Source organism: Tetrahymena thermophila (assembly GCF_000189635.1).
Source record: "Tetrahymena thermophila SB210 genomic scaffold scf_8254660, whole genome shotgun sequence".
NCBI lineage: Eukaryota > Ciliophora > Oligohymenophorea > Hymenostomatida > Tetrahymenidae > Tetrahymena > Tetrahymena thermophila.
In genome coordinates this window covers 7,827-27,867 of record NW_002476427.1, presented here as the reverse complement: position 1 = coordinate 27,867, position 20,041 = coordinate 7,827, and the positions used below count along the sequence as shown (strand labels likewise).

General features: G+C 20.8%; 6 protein-coding genes across 6 annotated transcripts in view; 5 read left to right on the top strand and 1 right to left on the bottom strand. All coding sequences in view use genetic code 6, as the record gives it.

Annotated features, from left to right (window-relative positions):
• Window positions 1–157: 157 nt before the first annotated feature.
• TTHERM_001328931 (hypothetical protein) lies at window positions 158–683 on the top strand (the record flags this gene model as incomplete). The annotated part of the gene is made up of 5 exons (XM_012797358.1): window positions 158–188; window positions 245–258; window positions 341–421; window positions 478–537; window positions 591–683. 5 exons carry the CDS (start codon window positions 158–160, stop codon window positions 681–683), a joined length of 279 nt encoding a protein of 92 aa, XP_012652812.1.
• Window positions 684–1,688: 1,005 nt separating this feature from the next.
• Window positions 1,689–2,140, top strand: TTHERM_01328930 (transmembrane protein; the record flags this gene model as incomplete). The annotated part of the gene is made up of 2 exons (XM_001014560.2): window positions 1,689–2,018; window positions 2,069–2,140. 2 exons carry the CDS (start codon window positions 1,689–1,691, stop codon window positions 2,138–2,140), a joined length of 402 nt encoding a protein of 133 aa, XP_001014560.2.
• A 1,444-nt stretch (window positions 2,141–3,584) lies between these two features.
• TTHERM_01328920 (hypothetical protein) lies at window positions 3,585–4,110 on the top strand (the record flags this gene model as incomplete). The annotated part of the gene is made up of 4 exons (XM_001014559.2): window positions 3,585–3,685; window positions 3,817–3,847; window positions 3,905–3,964; window positions 4,018–4,110. The coding sequence occupies 4 exons, from the start codon at window positions 3,585–3,587 to the stop codon at window positions 4,108–4,110; spliced, it is 285 nt and encodes a 94-aa protein (XP_001014559.2).
• Window positions 4,111–4,769: 659 nt separating this feature from the next.
• Window positions 4,770–8,320, top strand: TTHERM_01328910 (transmembrane protein, putative; the record flags this gene model as incomplete). The annotated part of the gene is made up of 5 exons (XM_001014558.2): window positions 4,770–5,012; window positions 5,067–5,456; window positions 5,509–6,348; window positions 6,409–6,499; window positions 6,798–8,320. Exons 1-5 carry the CDS (start codon window positions 4,827–4,829, stop codon window positions 8,318–8,320), a joined length of 3,030 nt encoding a protein of 1,009 aa, XP_001014558.2. The 5' UTR covers window positions 4,770–4,826.
• A 2,301-nt stretch (window positions 8,321–10,621) lies between these two features.
• Window positions 10,622–16,374, top strand: TTHERM_01328900 (transmembrane protein, putative). The gene is made up of 8 exons (XM_001014557.3): window positions 10,622–11,156; window positions 11,223–12,990; window positions 13,285–13,750; window positions 13,806–14,661; window positions 14,794–15,852; window positions 15,939–16,019; window positions 16,077–16,136; window positions 16,190–16,374. Exons 1-8 carry the CDS (start codon window positions 10,671–10,673, stop codon window positions 16,280–16,282), a joined length of 4,869 nt encoding a protein of 1,622 aa, XP_001014557.3. The 5' UTR covers window positions 10,622–10,670; the 3' UTR covers window positions 16,283–16,374.
• Window positions 16,375–17,505: 1,131 nt separating this feature from the next.
• TTHERM_001327900 (hypothetical protein) overlaps window positions 17,506–20,041 on the bottom strand; it is a gene marked incomplete at both ends in the record, with an annotated part of 3,389 nt that continues 853 nt past the window's right edge. The window contains 7 exons of the mRNA XM_012797357.1: window positions 17,506–17,611; window positions 17,897–17,986; window positions 18,284–18,373; window positions 18,659–18,748; window positions 19,036–19,125; window positions 19,410–19,496; window positions 20,040–20,041. The exon at window positions 20,040–20,041 is cut by the window's right edge and continues 223 nt beyond it. Of these exons, the coding sequence (XP_012652811.1) occupies window positions 17,506–17,611; window positions 17,897–17,986; window positions 18,284–18,373; window positions 18,659–18,748; window positions 19,036–19,125; window positions 19,410–19,496; window positions 20,040–20,041 (555 nt within the window). The remainder of the gene's footprint in view (window positions 17,612–17,896; window positions 17,987–18,283; window positions 18,374–18,658; window positions 18,749–19,035; window positions 19,126–19,409; window positions 19,497–20,039) is intronic.

Here is a 20,041-nt window from a genome sequence, read left to right as displayed (position 1 = left end):
CACAATTAGTAACAGACAGAAAAAACTATGAAAAATGACAACTTTGAATCAATAAATTTTAACAAAAAAAGAGAAATTCAAGAATTAAAATCTCTTATTTTTTCTTCGAATAACCTTCTAAAATAGAGTAATTTATAAAAAAATCTAAAACTAAAAAATGATAATCTAAAACTGGAGTTTTCTAAAAAGTAAACAAAATTAGAATAACAAGAAATCTTTGAAAATATACAGATATCATTAAAAGACAGCAAAAATCTGGTAAATTTAGTATTAAATATTAATAATATCTTTAAATTTAAACAAATTTGAATAAAATAATTTTTATTTATTATTAAATTAGAGCTAAGATAATTAATAATATTCAAATAATTTAATATCCTCGCGAAACGGAAAATATAAAATTATTATTATTGAACAGAATGTAAAAAATTTTAATTCTTTTCTAAATAATTATAACCTTAATTTATATGAAATAAGCCGAGCCAACTCGAAAGCTCTCATGAAAGCACTATAATATTTGAATAAGAATTCAATAAGGTAATTTATTAAAATATTTATTTATTTATTTAATAATTTATTAATTTCAATAGCATGAAATGGCACAAAATATGATTTTCGATAATATTATTGCTCCAAATAAGTTTATGCAATACAATCTTAATATCTAGAAAAAATTAGAATGACAAATAGACAATATTTTCTTCATTTAATTAATTAAAGAATAATAAATTTTTTTATACTTGTAATTTTTTCATATTTAAGTTTGAAGGCTGTTTTTATTGAAATAGTTTTTTAAATTAAAAAAATAACACTTTTAGGATTACAATTCAAAGTGGTTTACTAATTTAATTGTTTTTTGTAATATATCAAAATTTATGATTTTCCATGTTTTATTATTTAAATATATAATTTCAGATATGAGGGTAACCAAAAAAAAAATTGCACTCTAATCTACCTACCTATTAACCAATTATAAGAACTTTAAAACCAGGAGGGGCTATATTTTGGTTTTAGTTTATGAAGATTTATGATAAATAGAACTAATAATAAATTAAATATAAAAAATCTTTAAAAATGCTTATTTAAAATTCATTTTAACAATATTTTTTTATTTTAAACAGCCTCTTTTTATGGGTAAAATATTGGATCAATTCCTTAAAATATAGGAATAACAAATAAACCTCATTTAGATTCTCTAAAAATAGTAGAAGAATACTCAATTTAAAATATCTCAAGTGGAAATTACTTAGACAAAAAATTATATTTAAATTTTATAGATGAGGAAAACAATTCTTTCAACTTTGTAGGACCTGATATTTTTTATGATAGAAGTTAATTCTACTTTTAGCTTTACATTTAAAATAATAGTTAAATAGTTATTTAGGAGGGAATGAGTGCTTTGCTTAACAAAACAATTGGAATGTTTGAATTAAACTTTTAATCATTTTACAAAATATCTTAAAATCAAACAATAAGCATTATTTCTAACTAGTTTTAATAAGGTGTATTTTTAATTATTCCATTACACTTGTATTATAGGAACTGCACAATAGGAGAGATTATTTAAGAAAAAAATTAATTCATTTAGTAATTATTTAATTAATTTAAATGATTTTATTAACAAATTAAAAAATTTTTTTAGGTGTAGTTAATGTGTTGAAGGGAGATACTCATTAAAAATTCCTGATATGAAGAAGGATATCAATGATCTTGAATGTATATCATGTCCATAATAAGCTCAATTCTGTTAAGGATCTGAAATTTAGTTAAAGGATGGCTACTGGAGAGAGAGTAATTTAACAGATTAGATTTATGCTTGTTTATTAGATAGTTGTTCTTTTAGTAATCCTCAAAGTAAAAATGGATGCTTAACTGGATTTTTAGGTCCTCTTTGCAATAGCTGCGATAATAAAAGTAAGGTTTGGGGTCAATAATATGGTCTTAAAGGCTAAAATTGCTTTCCTTGCAACTAACAATTAAATTAAATAGCATTCGCATGCTTTTTTATCATTTTCTATGTATTTTATATAGCATTCAGTTAACATAATATTATTGCCTCTAAAATAAGAATTATGAAGCTAAAAATTTTTAAATAAATTTAATTGCTGGTAACAAGTAACTTGAGTTCATCTGCAAATGAGTCTTCTTTATTGTACAAAATCTTCATAAATTATTTGTAGATTTTGTCATGTATAGCTAATTTTAGCATATTAAAAGAACATTTCTTATCAAATCCTGTTAATTTATTGGGAAATCCTATTAATATAACAATAACTTCCTTCGACTGTTTATTTAAAATAAGTGATAAATATCCTTTGTGGCTTAATAGAATAATAATTTAGATATTTTCTATAATCATTATTTTTCTCCTAACACTTATTTTATTACTGATTAAATAGCTTAGATCATATAAAAAGAAGGAATAAGCTCTTAAAAAATTCCATCAAATGGTTAAAATGACCTTAGTTTTCATTTATATTTTCTATCAGCCATCAATAGTAATAAACTAAAATTTTAATCTTTATTAGCTTTTTAAAAATAAAATAATTGAATATATAAAATCTATTTATTAAAGCTAAAAAATTGAAAAAAAATTTCTTTATTTTTTTATATTAATTTTATTATTTATAGTCTAAAATACTGATTGAAAGCTTGATATGCATAAAAATTGGAAGCAAATACTACTTAACGTCTGATTATAGCTAAGAATGCTATGACTATTATCATTTACTATATGCATCAACAATGGTTATTCCTTTAGTAGTTACTTTCTGCTTGTTTGTTCCTTATTTTTTGTATTCTAAGCTTAAATAGCTATAAAAGGTTGATTAATAAAATTTATAAATATCTTAGAAGGTAGAAAATATCATTAAATATGGATTTTTGTATACTGGTTATAAGAATTAATTTCTGTATTGGGAAATTGTCAAAATATTTTATAAATTCTTTTTGATGATACTAATAAATATAGTTTTGGAAGATAATATCAAGCTCATGCTATTAATTTGCTTGATTTCCTTTTATAATTAGCAATTATAAAGAATTAAGCCTTATTAGAATGTAAATATTTACTAAGAAGAGAAGAATTTGATGCAGAGGCTTATTTATAGCTATTTGATGCTTTTTGTAATTATAAATGATTTTACTGAAAGTAAAATTTTAAGCAAAATCATTTTAGTTGTGATAGCTCTAATAAATATTAATTCTATTTAAATAATATTTATCATTCTCGTTGGAGAAATAAATTTCGAAAAAGACAAATCAAAGTCAATAGTAAATTCTATAAAATAAAAATTTTTAAAACTAAAATAAAAGTATAATTTTTTGAGATTATTAAGGATAAGATAAGTTAAGCTTATTAGAGTTCATTTTCTTTGGAAAAAAGTTATTTTAAATTAAAAATATTTCATTAAAAAATTAAAATATTCACAATTAGTAACAGACAGAAAAAACTATGAAAAATGACAACTTAGAATAAATAAATTGTAATTAAAAAAGAGAAATTCAAGATTTAAAATCTCTTATATTTTCTTCAAATAACTTTCTAAAATTGAATGATTTATAAAAAAATCTAAAACTAAAAAATGATAATCTAAAATTGGAGTTTTCTCAATAGTAAACAAAATTAGAATAACAACAAATCTTTGAAAACATACAAATATCATTAAAAGACTACAAAAATCTGGTAAATTTCATATTGAATGTTAATAATATCTTTAAATTTAAACAAACTTGAATAAAATCATTTTTATTTATTTTTAAATTAGAGCTTGGATAATTAATAATATTCAAATAATTTAATATCATCACAAACAGGAGATAATAAAATATTCCTATTGCATAGAATGTAAAAAAATTTAATTCTTTTCTAAATAATTATAATCTTAAATTTATATGAAATAAGCCTAGTCAACTTGAAAGCTCTCATGAAAGCACTATAATATTTGAATAAGAATTCAAAAAGGTAATTTATTAAAAAATTTATTTATTTATTTAATAATTTATTAATTTCTAAAGCATGAAATGGCATAAAATATGATTTTCGATAATATTATTGCTCCAAATAAGTTTATGCTATACAATCTTAACATCTAGAAAAAATTAGAATGAATGATAAATAGACAATAATATTTTCTTCATTTAATTAATTAAATAATAATAAATTTTTTTTATACTTGTAATTTTTTCATTTTTATGTTTGTAGATGGTTTTGATTGAAATAATTTTTTAAATAAAAAAAATAGCACTTCTAGGATAACAATTCTTGTGGTAGAACTATTGTAAGAATTGTAATATTGGGAGTGTTTTACTAATTTAATTGTTTTTGCTATATTAATACTAAAATGAAAAATCAAACTTTATCATTGTCCTTGTTTTATTAATTAAATATACAATTTCAGAGATATAGGTTACCATAAAAAATTACAATCTAATCTATATATTCAATTTTAACCCTAAATCTTAAAAATGCTATTATTAATGCTCTAATATATTTGTGAATCACCTCCTCCATACTTAATATTATCAAAAATCATTTAAGCTAAATAAGACTTTTTCTTAATAAATAGACTTACTTTTTCAAAATTCGTGTTTCTAAAGACTAAAATAAATGGATCTTTAGATATTTATTAATTCATTCTAAATGTTTAAATCAATGTATTTACCATATAAATTATTGAGAAAATTAATAAATAGTTGTAATTAAGTCTAAATTTCTTTTAAAGAATCATACATTAAAATAATATCAATTAATCTTAATATTATAGAAACTTTTTTAATTTACTTTAGATAAATAAAATAGCTAAATAATTTAGAGGTATAAATAAATGTATAAACTCTTTTTGATATTCATCCTAGGATTGAAGTATATGTATAGCTAAACACTGCAAGATTGTACTCTTAAAGATACTTACTATGATTTAGCTTCACAAAGTTGTGGTAGCTGTTTAAATAATTGCAAAATATGCAATGACTTCACCTCATGTTAATAATGTCAAAATAATTAGTATTATGTAAAAAAAATTTACCTAAAAATGACTATAAAAAACTTTTAAAATAAATTTAAGGTACAAAGCACTGCTTAATGTGTAGATTAATGTCAAAGAAATCAATCTTAGGTGAATTACTTTGGATTTTGTATAGAATGCCAAGTAGAAAACTGTAAAGTTTGCTAATTTGATGGTTAATTATGCAAATAATGCGAATAAGGATGGTAGTTATCAAGTGACTAAAAAAATTGTTTGAAAAGTGAATGCCTAATAAATGATTACAGTTTCTACAATCCTTCCACAGGTCTTTGCACAATTAATTGTCCTGGAACTTCAAACTAAAATGATAAAACTTGCATTAGCCTGAAAAAAATCAGCGAAGTTAAGACTTTATCAAGTAGAAATAAAGTTATTTAAAGAGATATCTAATATGTATTCTATTTTGATTAGATAGATAAAAAGTCATTCGTATGTTATTATTTATTTTAATAAAATATATACAATACATTTCTAAATATAGGTTGTTACTCTTGATGGTAAAAACTCAATTTTTTACTCTTACCCAGAATTAATACCATTGAATTAGCTAGCTTTGAAAAACTCTTATGTGAGAGTAATAAAAGATGATCAAAATATTTACTTGATTTCTAATAGCAATGTATAAAAAATAGATATTCTTCTTTAATAACTTACAATTATTTTTGAGACAAATGATTTTATATTTGCATTTTCCTAAAAATATTTATTTTCAAGTTCACCTAATTTGTTAAATATTAGTATCTTAACCTTTTCAACTGGTTAAATATAAACTCAGTTAATCTAAAATCAAATAAGTGTTTAATTTGATCCATATTTTTTTCAGATTGCTGACGACAATTCTACAAACTAGCCTGATTCACCTTAAGACAATTAGAAGTTGCCTTAAGTTTAAACTGTAACTGATAGTTAAGGATGTATGCTTATATAAAATAGTACTTAACAGAAAAATCCAACTTTATAAAACGTAAATATAATTCAAAGAGACTACTTATAAGAAAGCTTAGTTAGCTAATAAGCAATAGTTAACTCATTTTAAAATGCCAAAAGTCCTTTCTTCTATGAAGAGTTAGATAATTAATTCTTTTTTTTAATAGATAATGTTAACAACACAAATATTTATGATTTAAATAAAAATGTTTTAATACAAGCCTAACCTTAACAGGTTTTTAATGATACTTTAATTTTATAAGCATTTAATTATGATAAAAAGAAGAGAATTGTAATAATTAAACATGATACATTTAATGGTATTTTTTAATCAGCAGTAATATGTGCAAATCTAACATAAAATACAACTACTTAAGAATATTATTTTGAATATGTAAAATTTTATCAATTTATAAAATAATAATTAATTTATTCTTTAATTAATGATAAAAAGGATAAGCCTCATTATGCCTAAATTTCGTATTAAATGATTGAATATGTCATTACAGATGATCATAACTATCTTATTGTTGCAAGCACAAAAGGTAATAGAAATTATTTTGTTTTAATTAAACTAATTCAACAATAATACCTTTAAAAAATTCTTTGAAACAGATCTCTTTTTGGATTATAAATTAAAAACAATTTTTAATTTATTTAAATTTTTGTTTTAAAGAGTTTTATTTATTATTTTAATTCTTAAGCTCTCGTTTAATTATTACTTTTTATTTTTATTGGTAAATATTAGTTCAATAATATTTGATTTTTTTGTTTAAAAATAATTCACTTTGAAAATTAAAAAATAACATTTTTATTTAACACTAAATGCTTTATTGTAAAAAGGATATGAAATAATAAACATAAGTCCACAAAATAGTATGATTGAAACTGAAAGTAACTAAAATTAGATTTTCTTGTTCTCTAACATAATAGGTAGCAGCTATTTATTTGGTCACTCTAAGTTTTTATCAAAAAAGTAATCTCTTTATTACTAGATAGCAAAAGATAATATTTAGATTTTGTCACTGAACTTTGACAATAATGGCTTTTCATAGAATAGCTAGTATTAAATAAACCTATAATCAATAGAATATCCAAATTTCAACATAGATTCTAATTAGTTTTAAGTTATTAATAATTAAACTTCGATTTTGTCTTACAAAAATCAGTTATTGGTTATAAAATCATCAACTGCAAATCAGAACCAGGTAATCTACTTTAGTAGCTTTACAGATTAAGATTCGGCATATTACATGAATGGAATTTTCAAAATACTTTACTCTGAAGAATTCAATATTATGGCAATAGTTTTTAATAGTGGATTTAGAGTTATTAAAATAAATGGACAGAGGTTGTTAATCGAAAAAAATTTAAAATAGCAAATAATGAAAGCTGAATTAGTTGATTGTTAATTAGTCATAGCCTACTAATACAATATTAACAATTATAATTTTGTTATAATAAATTTTAAAAATAATTAAATGTATTAATATTAAATCTAAGGTGGCAGCATTTACATTTCCTTAATCAAGCAACAAAATCCTATTAGATTATTTGTTGGAATTTATTACAGTGATTCTATTTGGATATTCTGTATCTCTTAGAATCAAACAGACATTTTCTAAATAAATGCTAGCCCTTAGTTTTAATTAGATAACTAAGATGTAATTATTTAGGTTTAAAGTGACACTATTTATATCAATACAATTGAATATTACATCATTGTCTATACTTATGACTTTGCTAATTCTTAATTAAATCAGATTGATAATATTTTTACATAATATTTATTCAGCTTAATAGATAACAATGTTTTGATTATAATAAACTCATGTTAAAATAATTTGAGTTACTCTATTTTTAACAGGATTAAAAAATAAAACTATTTGCTTAAAACTATTGCTTTATAATCAGATGAACTTATTATGCTTAAAACCATACATAATATTTAATATAATAAATTATTAATTATGCCTCCTATATATCAACTAGGAGCCTCAACAATAACTATTTTAGATTTAAATACTTATAATACCCAAAAAATCAGTTATAGCAATATAATATTCTAAAATGATGCTTAATTTATTACACAGTAAGGAAATATATATTAATTATATAATTTTAGTAGTTTATAAGCTTTGAGCTTTAGTTTACCAGAGCCTACTGTTTTTTCATTAAATACAGACTTCATACAATTGCAAGGAGCGACATATATCCTCATAAAAAATATAACTAATGTAATTTCATTATTTATCATTCATTAATTCTTATTTTTAATAATTTTTTTTTACATTAAAAAAGCAATTATTCTTGTTTAATATTTAAAATATGCAACTCACATAACTTTTTTTGAAGTCCTACTCTGAAAATTTATAAATAATTGTATAAAAATCCTAAGTTATTTTGTATCAGTAAGGAGATTTAGTAGCTAACAATTTTCTTGGATGTAATAACTTTACAATACCAGATATTCATAATACTGATAGTAATTTTTATTATTCATCTAAATATGAATATGAAGTTATGATCATTTCCAATAATAATAACTACTACTTTGATTTGTAAACTAATGAATATCTAATATTTGGTAATCAATTATTTATTTATTTTTCTTTTCTTCTTAACATTTTAAAAATATTAAATATAGGTCATAATCCAAATCTAAGTTATTAGATGTCTAAATATAAGATCATTAAAAATAAATATCTGTTTGGTACTAACAAATAAAATCAATTCGAGATTGTAGATTTATAATTTAATTAAAAGCATCTTTTTATTAATTAAAACTAGGTATTATATATATAAGAATTAGATGCCTTTTTATCAGTCAACTTAGATAATCAGGTTTTATTTTAAAAAAGAGAATTCTCTGAAGTATTGAAGTTAAATTTATATCTGCCTTAGTAGAAGGGATAGCTCCAATATTTAGGAGTTTCTTTATCAAAAAATATAATTTTATTAAATATAAATTCAAGTAATGATAGCAAAATATATTTATATGACTATTTTTCTCAGCAAATAAATTAATTGCAAGATGTTTATCAAGCTGGTTTCAATGATTAGTTCTAATTCATATTTTAAAACGATTAAGTTCTAATATTAAACTAACTAACCTTTATGGTTTTTGAAGTTAAAGAAAATAACCAACATTAAATCATTTGTAATTAGAAAATGAGTAGTTAATTTTTATAGCACTATAATTCTTAGCAAGTCTATTTTGATAGTTAAATCAGTCTCATCTTATAATTTGATAGATAAAATTCTGTTTTTAAAGCATTTAATTATAATTAAACTTAATAGTGTGAATATTATTTTTCAAATGCTTTTAAGTCTCAACAATTCTTATCGTAAAAGGTACAAATTCTATAATTTTCATTATTGGTTATATTTATTCCTTTTCTTTTTAAAATATAATAAATTTGTTAAAATTATTGTTAGAGAAAAATATTTATTTAAGCTTTTAATATTTTTTCATATAAAAAATAGGTATTTATTTTCATAAATTCATAAGGCTTGAGCATTTTAAATTATTCAAATTGCTAAATTTAAAGCGTTCAATTTTAAGGACTTAAGTTCTAATCAAACAATCTGAAATTTATTCCAATATATATATTCATAGAAGATGACTTAGATACTATCATAATAACTTCATAAAATAGATTGAATGTTTTTTAGTTTTCTACATTAAATTATCTAGGTAGTTTAGATTATAATATGTATTATTATTCAAATATTATAAACTACTCTCCATTATCAAATACTTTAGCTATTTAGTATGGAAATTTTGTCTATTTTTAACTACTTGAAATTTGGACTCCTATTTTTTCAAACTTATTTCAAAATTCACTCAAAAGTAATCAAAATCGCTTTATTTATTGCTAAGATACTTAGGCAATTTTGTATGCTAACTATAATTCAAACCTTCTGAATGTTTTTAGAGCTGATAATTTCTAAATTCTTCATTAGCTAAAATTTAATCAATCTCTATCTGCAACCTAATATTTTGTTTAGCTTTATAGAATAAGTGTTTCTACAATTCTTGCTATAACTTCAAATAGTGAGTTATTAATCTATGATTTTGTTCTAGATAAATAAATAAAATATCTTTCTTCTTCATTTAACTGCATTCTATTTTCTAACTACTCATAGGATATCTACTGTCTTGAAAACAATAATGTATTGAAGAAATTTAATTACACTCTTCTAGATTTTAGTATAATTGCTAATCAATCTTTAATTTAAATTTAAGTTAGTGAACTTTATGCTTTAAGTTCTGAGGTATTAGCATTTATAAGCTTTGAAGGAAAAATGGTTCTTTTAAATCCATCAACTTTATAAATATCAACTGTAATTTCTCTTCCATAGTAAACAGACAAGGTATTATAATTAATTTTAGTGAGTTGTAAATATCAATTTTAAATTCGGACAAAAATTATTTTAAAAACTTTGAATTTTTAGAGGAAATATATTTTATTATTTTATTAAATATATTTTTTAATAAAATAGATTTTATTATCTGGATAGAATATAATTGTCTTAAGTTAATAATAATTTTTATAGGTTTATGATTTATAAAGCTAAAATAATCTTTAAAATATTAAATTATATTTTCAGTTCAACTAAACTGGGTATTAAATATTAGATTTTTTAACAATCACATATAACTAATCTTATACTTTAGTTATTGCAACAAATATAAACATAAGGATTTTTAATATGTAATCAAACTAGCTTATAGGTAATTTACCCACTTCATGCTATAATTCTTTACAGCTAAAACAAGATGAAAATTATTTTTATGTGATTTGTAGTTTCTAAATATCAATATTTGACAAAAGAACTTTGAATCTAATTAATTATAAAAAGGTAAACTAATTTACATACTCTAACATAAAGGATGTGATGCATATTTATTAAGATATATTTATATTAATCCTTTACAATGATTTAATTTTAATACAATTAAGCTCTTCATAATCTTAAATAATTGAATCATTTACTAATCTAGATAGTCCATCAATATATTAAATTGATATCATTTATTTAGATTAAAAACAAACCTTACCAAGCTAAATATAGTTAAAATGTTACAGTGATTCCAATTTATTTGATATTAAATATTTCATTGAAAGTAGTAGCTATTCTATAGATTCATAGGTAAACTTTGTTTAATCTCCTTCAGCATATAATAATACATTTTAAGTAATTATTTTTAACTAATTTTAAAATACTACTTCATTAAAATTTTTTTTTTCTTCTTAAAAATAGCATCAAGATATTTAAGGCAGAATATTTTCTCAAAAATTAAATCTCTTAAAGTATTACATTTAAATGACTATTTAATAATCAAAATTAGAATAAATATAAATATTTTTTGATATTTTTACTCAATGGACTACTGTAGTTTACTCCTTTCCTGTTTTGTAAAATTCGTTAGAGAAAAAAGGTATTGCTAATTTAACTGATAGCAATTTTATCTTACCGTAATTTTATGCACTTACTTTTGAAACAATATCGCTTAATATAAATCTAAATTAAAGCAATTTTATGCTAAATTAATATGGAAACCTAAAAACTCTGATTTTTAGTGACATTGATTTTGTTTTAGATATAGATTCCTAATCTAGCTTAATGATCAACAATTTAGATTAGTTAATATTTGATTCAATTAACATTTAAAATCAAATTAATGCAGGAAATTTTAGTATTATTGTTATTATGAATGTGACTAACATTTTAATCTCTAATTTGACGATAAAAAATATCTAAAATCTAAACCAACCACTTTTTTTATTCCAATAAATAACAAATATCACATTTACTGGATTAAATATAGCAAATTGTTCTCTCTCACAAGCAGTATTTAAATTTGTTGATTGTTAGAATATTTAGTTTTAGCAATTTTATATTGAAAATTTAAATATTTAACAAGGAAATTTAATCTAAATAATTAAATCAAATTTTGTTTCAATATCAAATTTAAATGTCACCCAAGTAAAAAAGATTTCTTAATTTTAAAGAGTATTAAAAAGCAGACCAGTTTAAAGAAGATTGGATATTATTTAGTAAAGTTCAGCTACTTCTTTATTAAATTTCTAAGGATGTTACAATGTAAGCCTTTAAAATCTTAATTTTGACCACTTTGTTGATATTAGTGTTTTACAATCCTACCACTATACTGTAAATGAATAGGTCTAATATTTCAGCAAAAATATCATAATATAAAATGTTACTTTTCAATAATCAGATTTTTTAGTTTTAGAAAATAATTTTTTTTCTATCACTTCTCTTTATGCTTAAATGAGTTATTTGAATTTTACTTCAATTAATTGTTTAAATGACTTAATCTCACTAAATATTTAAAACTAAATAATAATCTCAAACTCTTTCATTTAGGATATATATTTGTTTAGAGGAAGCGCTATTAGTTCTGTATAAGGTTAGGTGTATTTAATGTATACCCATTTTATAAATATAACCTCTTATGGTTCTCCTTGTGCATTAGAAATTTCATAAGCTGATATATTTTATGTTAATAAAACTAAATTTGTAAACTTAAATAATAGTAATTAAACAAAAACAATTGAAAGTAGTATAATTTCTTATTATTAAGGAGGTGCTATTGGCATTTAAAATGTAAAGTAAACACATATAGAATATTCTTTATTCTAAAATTGCTCATCTTCAATGCAAGGGGGAGCAATCTACTCTTCTCAATAAATATAAGCAAACTTTACATTATATAAGTCAAATTTTATTGAAAATAAATCAATTTATAGCTCTGGAGGAGCTATTTTTCTTTAATTTATAAAAGGAGTGAACATTACAAAGTCTAATTTCACAAAAAATAAAGCTTTATTCTAAAATGGTGGAGCAATTTCATTAGATACATGCGACATTTTATAATTTTCGGATGATATATTTTCATCTAATGAAGCAAGCATTGGAGGTTCCATTTACTATTAAAAAGTTAATTCTAATTTGATTAAAAAATTTAATCTTCTATAAAATAATATAATCTTTCAGTATAATAAAGGTAAAGCTTTTATTTAATTTTTTTAATAATAAATAAATCATTAACTCTGAAAAATTTATTAAATTTTACATACCCAAATTCCTTATTTCCTCTACAGCTCTGCTCTCAACTTTTAGCAGGTCAAGTTGGGAATTCTGGGGATTTTTAAAATAAGGAAGGATTATATTTGGGTTTTACTAAATGAATATTTATGATAAATAGAATTAATATTAAATTAAGGATAAAAGCTTTTTTAAAATGTTTATTTAAAATTAATATTTAATTTAACAATATTTATTTATTTTTTTTAAATAGCCTCTTTCTATGGGTAAAATATTGGATCAATTCCATAAAATGTAGGAATAACAAATAAACCTCATTTAGATTCTCTAAAAATAATAGATGAATACTCAATTTACAATATTGCTAGCGGAAATTACTTAGATAAAAAATTATTTTTAAATTTTATAGATGAGGAAAACAATCCTTTCAACTTTGTAGGACCTGATATTTTTTATGATAGAAGCTAATTCTACTTTTAGCTTAACATTTAAAATAATAGTTAAATTATTATTTAGGAGGGAATGAGTGCTTTGATTAATAAAACAATAGGAATGTTTGAATTAAACTTTTAATCATTTTACAAAATATCTTAAAATCAAACAATAAGCATTATTTCTAATTAGTTTTAATAAGGTGTATTTCTATCTATTCCATTACACTTGTATTATAGGAACTGCACAATAGGAGAGATTATTTAAGAAAGCAATTAATTCATTTAGTAATTATTTAATTAATTTCAAATTATTTTATTAATGAATTTAAAATTTTTATAGGTGCAGTTAATGTGTTGTAGGGAGATACTCATTAAAAATTCCAGACATGCAGAATAATATCAATAAACTTGAATGTGTATCATGTCCAGAATAAGCTCATTTCTGTTAAGGATCTGAAATTTAGTTAAAGGATGGCTACTGGAGAGAGAGTAATTTAACAGATTAGATTTACACTTGTTTATTAGATAGTTGTTCATTTAATAATCCTCAAAGTAAAAATGGATGCCTAACTGGGTTTGTAGGTCCTCTTTGCAATAGCTGCGATAATAAAAATAAGGTCTGGGGTAAATAGTATGGTCTTAAAGATTAAAACTGCTTTCCTTGCAGCTAACAACTAAATTAAATAGCATTCGCATGCTTTTTTATCTTTTTCTATGTATTTTATATAGCATTGAGTTAATAGAATATTATTGCCTCTAAAATAAGAATTATGAAGTTAAAAATTTTTAAATAAATTTAGTTACTTATAACAAGTAACTTGAGTTCATCTGCAAATGAGATTTCTTTATGGTACAAAATCTTCATAAATTATTTGTAGATTTTGTCATGTATGGCTAACTTTAACATATTAAATGAACATATCTTATCAACTCCTGTAAATTTGTTGGGAAATCCTATTAAAATAACAATCACTTCTTTCGACTGTTTATTTAAAATAAATGATAAATATCCTTTGTGGCTTAATAGAATAATAACTTAGATTTTTTCAATAATCATTATTTGTCTCTTAACACTTATTTTATTACTGATTAAATAGCTTAGATCATATAGAAAGAGGGAATAAGCTCTTTAAAAATTCCATCAAATGGTTAAAATGACCTTAGTTTTCATTTACATTTTCTATCAACCACCAATAGTAATTAGCTAAAATTTTAATTTTAATGGTTTTTATAAAATAAAAAAAATATTTATTACAGCTAAAAAATTGAAAAAGATTTCTTTATTTTTTATTTTTAAATTAAATTTAATAAATTTTATTATTTTATAGTCTAAAATACTGATTGAAAGCTTGATATGCATAAAAATTGGAAGCAAATACTACTTAACGTCTGATTATAGCTAAGAATGCTATGACTATTATCATTTATTATATGCTGCAACGATAGTTATTCCTTTAATAATTACTTTCTGCTTATTTGTTCCTTATTTTTTGTATTCTAAGCTTAAATAGCTATAAAAGGTTGATTAATAAAATTAATAAATATCTTAGAAGGTAGAAAATATCATTAAATATGGATTTTTGTATACTGGTTATAAGAATTATTTTCTGTATTGGGAAATTGTTAAAATATTTTATAAATTCATTCTGATGATACTAATTAATATAGTTTTGGAAGATAATATAAAACTCATGTTAATAATTTGCTTGATTTCCTTTTATAATTAGCAATTATAAAGAAATAAGCCTTATTAGAATATAAATATTTACTAAGAAGAGAAGATTTTGATGCAGAGGCTTATTTATAGCTATTTGATGCTTTTTGTAATTATAAATGATTTTACTGAAAGCAAAATTTTAAGCCAAATCATTTTAGTTGTGATATTTCTAATAAATATTAGCTCGATTTAAATTATTTTTATCATTCTTGTTGGATAAATTAATTTCGAAAAAGAAAAATCAAAGCCAATAGCAAATTTGATAAAAAAAACATTTTTAAAACTAAAATAAAAATACCCTAATTTTTTGAGATTATTCAGAATAAGGTAAGTTAAGCTTATTAGAGTTCATTTTCTTTGGAAAAAAGTTATTTTAAATATTAAAAATATTTCATTAAAAAATAAAAATATTCACAATTAGTAAAAGACAGAAAAAACTATGAAAAATGAAAACTTAGAATAAATAAATTATAATTTAAAAAGTGAAATTCAAGATTTAAAATCTCCTATTTTTTCTTCAAATAACCTTCTAAAATAGAATTATTTATAAAAAAATTTAAAAGTAAAAAATGATAATCTAAAATTGGAGTTTTCTCAAAAGTAAACAAAATTAGAATAACAAGAAATCTTTGAAAATATACAAATATCATTAAAAGACAACAAAAATCTGGTAAATTTTGTATTAAATGTTAATAATATCTTTAAATTTAAACAAATTTGAATAATAATTTTTATTTTTATTTATTATTAAATTAGAGCTTAAATAATTAATAACATTCAAATAGTTTAATATCCTAGTAAACTGGAAATTATAAAAATATTCCTATCACATAGAATGTAAAAAATTTAATTCTTTTCTAAATAATTAAAAACCCTAAATTAATATGAAAAAAGCCTATTCAACTTGAAAGCTCACATGAAAGTACTTTAATATTTGAATAAGAATTCAATAAGGTAATTTATTAAAATATTAATTTATTAATTTAATAATTTATTAATTTCTAAAGCATGAAATGGCATAAAATATGATTTTCGATAATATTATTGCTCCAAATAAGTTTAAGCAATAAAATCTTAACACTTAGAAAAAATTAGAATGAATGATAAATAGACAATATTTTCTTCATTTAATTAATTAATAATAAATTTTTTTTTATACTTGTAATTTTTTCATTTTTATGTTTGTAGACTGTTTTTATTTAAATAGTTTTTTAAATATACTAGATTTCTGAAAATAATTTATTCAGAATTCTTGAAGAATTAATTTAAAAAAATAAATTGAGATAAATGAAAATATGAAAATGGATATGTATGTATTATAAAAATAAATTTAATAAGTATAAATATAAAAATGAGTCAAATATACTGATTTCATTCGGTGACAAATGTGACTTATGTTATATCTTTGCTAGGTTTCTTTTGAAACCTGCTGTATTAAGAATATTTCTGATTGTAAATTTTTAGAGGTGTTCAGTCTCCGTACAGATCAGAAACAAGAAGATATCAAAAATGGTTAATCAAAACTTACCAAGATTTAAAAATCTGAATAAAAAGAATCTCTCATTTGTAGAGTGAAAAATCATCAAGGCAACTCCTAAATTTCAATTTATTAATTAATTAATTAGTTATCAAGAAATATTAGATTCCATGATTGGAAACCTTATGTAGAAATCAAATAGTGCTTTTTATTGCAATTTATTTGTTACCCCTCAAATTTCTTAACATTATAGAGGATTATATTTTATATTAAAAGTTTTGATTGTTTTTGGTCAAAACAAAACAGAGGACTTGCTTGTTTTAGAGATATTCATCTAATTAAAAATTTAAGTTGTGAATTCTCATTTATTTAATAAGCCATCTACTAACTTACCAAAATAAATATTAATATAAAAATAAAATTAAATCTATCTATCTATCTATTGATATTTTTGGTAAAATTATCTTACGAAATATTATATAAGAAAAAATATTTTTTTTACTAGTCATATATTTAATATTTATTCATCCTTTTTCATCACTTGTCTGTCTATCACCAAAAATATATTTTAAAGACAACTAATCTTTTTGATTTAAGACATTTATTTTTTACTTTTAATTATTATTATACATTGATTTATTTTCTATTTTTATATTATATTAAATTAAAATAGAATACTTATGAAAAATTAAAAAGAATAAAATTTTTAATTAAAATTATATTTAAAATTTATTAAAAAAAGCATTAGCAAAATATAAAATAAAAAGATAATTAAATCTAATAAAAAACTAATAAAGAAATTAAAAGAGTTTAATTGTTTTAAACTCATTTTTATAAATAGAAATCTCATAATTATTTTTACCCAAGATAAAGTTTCAAATATGAGAGATTAATGCAATTTCTTAAAGCAGAACCTAAGCCTGAAATACCTTAATCACCAATTTAATTTTCACTTTTTAAATATTGAAGAAAAAATAAAAAGTTAATTATATATTAGAAGGAAAAAATGATGAAATAATAAGAAATGAATTAACAAATAATAAAAGCAAATGTTTAAAATTAAAAAATGAATGAAATTAAGAAAGTTAGAAGAAATAAAAACGCAAGTACAAAAAAAAAACAAAAAGATAAATAAATCTAATAAAAAGCTAATAAATAAATTTAAAAAGTTTAATTGTTTTAAATTCATTTTTATAAATAGAAATATCACAATCCAAAACAAATAAACTATTTTTACATAAGATTAAGTGTCAGATTTTAGAGATTTGTGCAATTTGCTAAAGCAAAACCTAAGTTTGAAGTACCTTAATCACCAATTTAATTTCTCCTTTTTAAATATTGAAGAAAAAAAATATAATTTATAAGTTATTTAGAAGGAAAAAATTAAGAAAAAATATGAAATTGTAAGAAATGAATTAACAAATAATAAAAGCAAATTTTAAAAATGAAAAAAATGAGGGGGAAATTAAAAAAAATAGAAGAAATAAAAACACAAGTACAATAAAAAAGAAAATGATAAATAAATCTAATAAAAACTAATAAATAAATTAAAATAGTTTAATTATTTTAAATTCATTTTTATAAATAGAAATATTACAATCCAAAACAAATAAACTATTTTTACATAAATTAAAGTTCCAAATTTGAGAGATTAGTGAAATTTGCTAAAGCAGAACCTAAATCTGAAGTACCTTAATCACCAATTTAATTTCTACTTTTTAAATATTGAAGAAAAGATATATCATTAATAAGATATTTAGAAAGAAAAAATGATGAAATTATAAGAAATGAATTAATAAATAATAAAAGCAATTGTTGAAAATTAAAAAAACAAGATTAATTAAGTAAGATAGAAGAAATAATAACATAAACACAAATAAAAACAAAAAGATAAATAAATATAATAAAAAGCTAATAAACAAATTAAAAAGTTTAATTGCTTTAAATTCATTTTTATTAATAGAAATATTACAATCCAAAACAAATAAACAGTTTTTACCCAATATGAAGTGTCAAATTTGAGATATTAATGCAATTTGCTAAAGCAGAACCTAAGCTTAAAATACCTTAATCACCTATTTAATTTTCACTTTTTAAATATTGGAGTAAAAATAAAAAAATTATAAGCTATTTAGAAGGAAGGAAGAAATATGAAATTTTAAGAAATGAATTAGCAAATAATCAAAGAAAATGTTGAAAATAAAATAATAAATGGAATTAAGAAAGATAGAAGAAATAAAAACACAAGCACTATAAAAAATAAAAAAATTAGTAAATCTAATAAAAACCTAATAAACAAATTAAAAGAGTTTAATTGTTTTAAACTCATTTTTGTAAATAGAAATTTCCAATTTCGAAACAAATAAACTTTTTTACTTAAGATAAAGTGTCAAATTTGAGAGATTAGTGCAATTTGATAAACCAGAACCTAAGTCTGAAGTACCTTAATCACCAATTTAATAGTAACTTTTTAAATATTGAAGAAAAAATAAAAAATTAATAAGTTATATTGAAGGAAAAAATGATAAAATTATAAGAATGAGTTAACAAATAATAAAAGCAAATGTTTAAAATAAAAAAACAAGCGAAATTAATAAAAATAGAAGAAAATAAAAACTCAAGTACAATAAAAATAAAAAAAATATGTAATCTAATAAAAAGTATATACACAAATTAAAAGAATTTAATTGTTTTAAACTCATTTTTAAAAATAGAAGTATCATAATCCAAAACAAATAAACTCTTTTTACCCAAGATCAAGTGCCAAACTTGAAAGATTAGTGCAATTTCCTAGAGCATGACCTAAGCTTGAAATACCTTAAGCACCAATTTAATTTCTACTTGAAGAAATAATATATAATTAATAAGTTATTTAGAAGGAAAAAATGAAGAAAAAAATAAGTAATTGTAAAAAATAAATTAACAAATAATTAAAGCAAATGCTAAAAATAAAAAAAACGATAGAGAATTTATGATCGAAGCATTTTTCGATAGCAGGTATAAAAACCCTTCTACGCTGCTAATTTTTCTCCTTCCAAGTATTTTATTTGGAGGGCTGCATTTTCAGACTTTTTAAAAAATTTTTTTAACAAATTAATATTACAACCAACCTTTGTATAAGTAAAGGAAAAAATCAATTTTAAAAGCAAATTTTCAATGTAAAAAAATGAGGGAGGGAAATTAAAAAAAATAGAAGAAATAAAAACACAAGTATAATAAAAAACAAAAAAATATTAAATCTAATAAAAAGCTAATACACAAATTAAGAGAGTTTAATTATTTTAAACTCATTTTTATAAATATAAATATCACAATTCAAAACAAATAAACAATTTTTACCCAAGATTAAGTGTCAAATTTTAGAGATTAGTGTAATTTACTA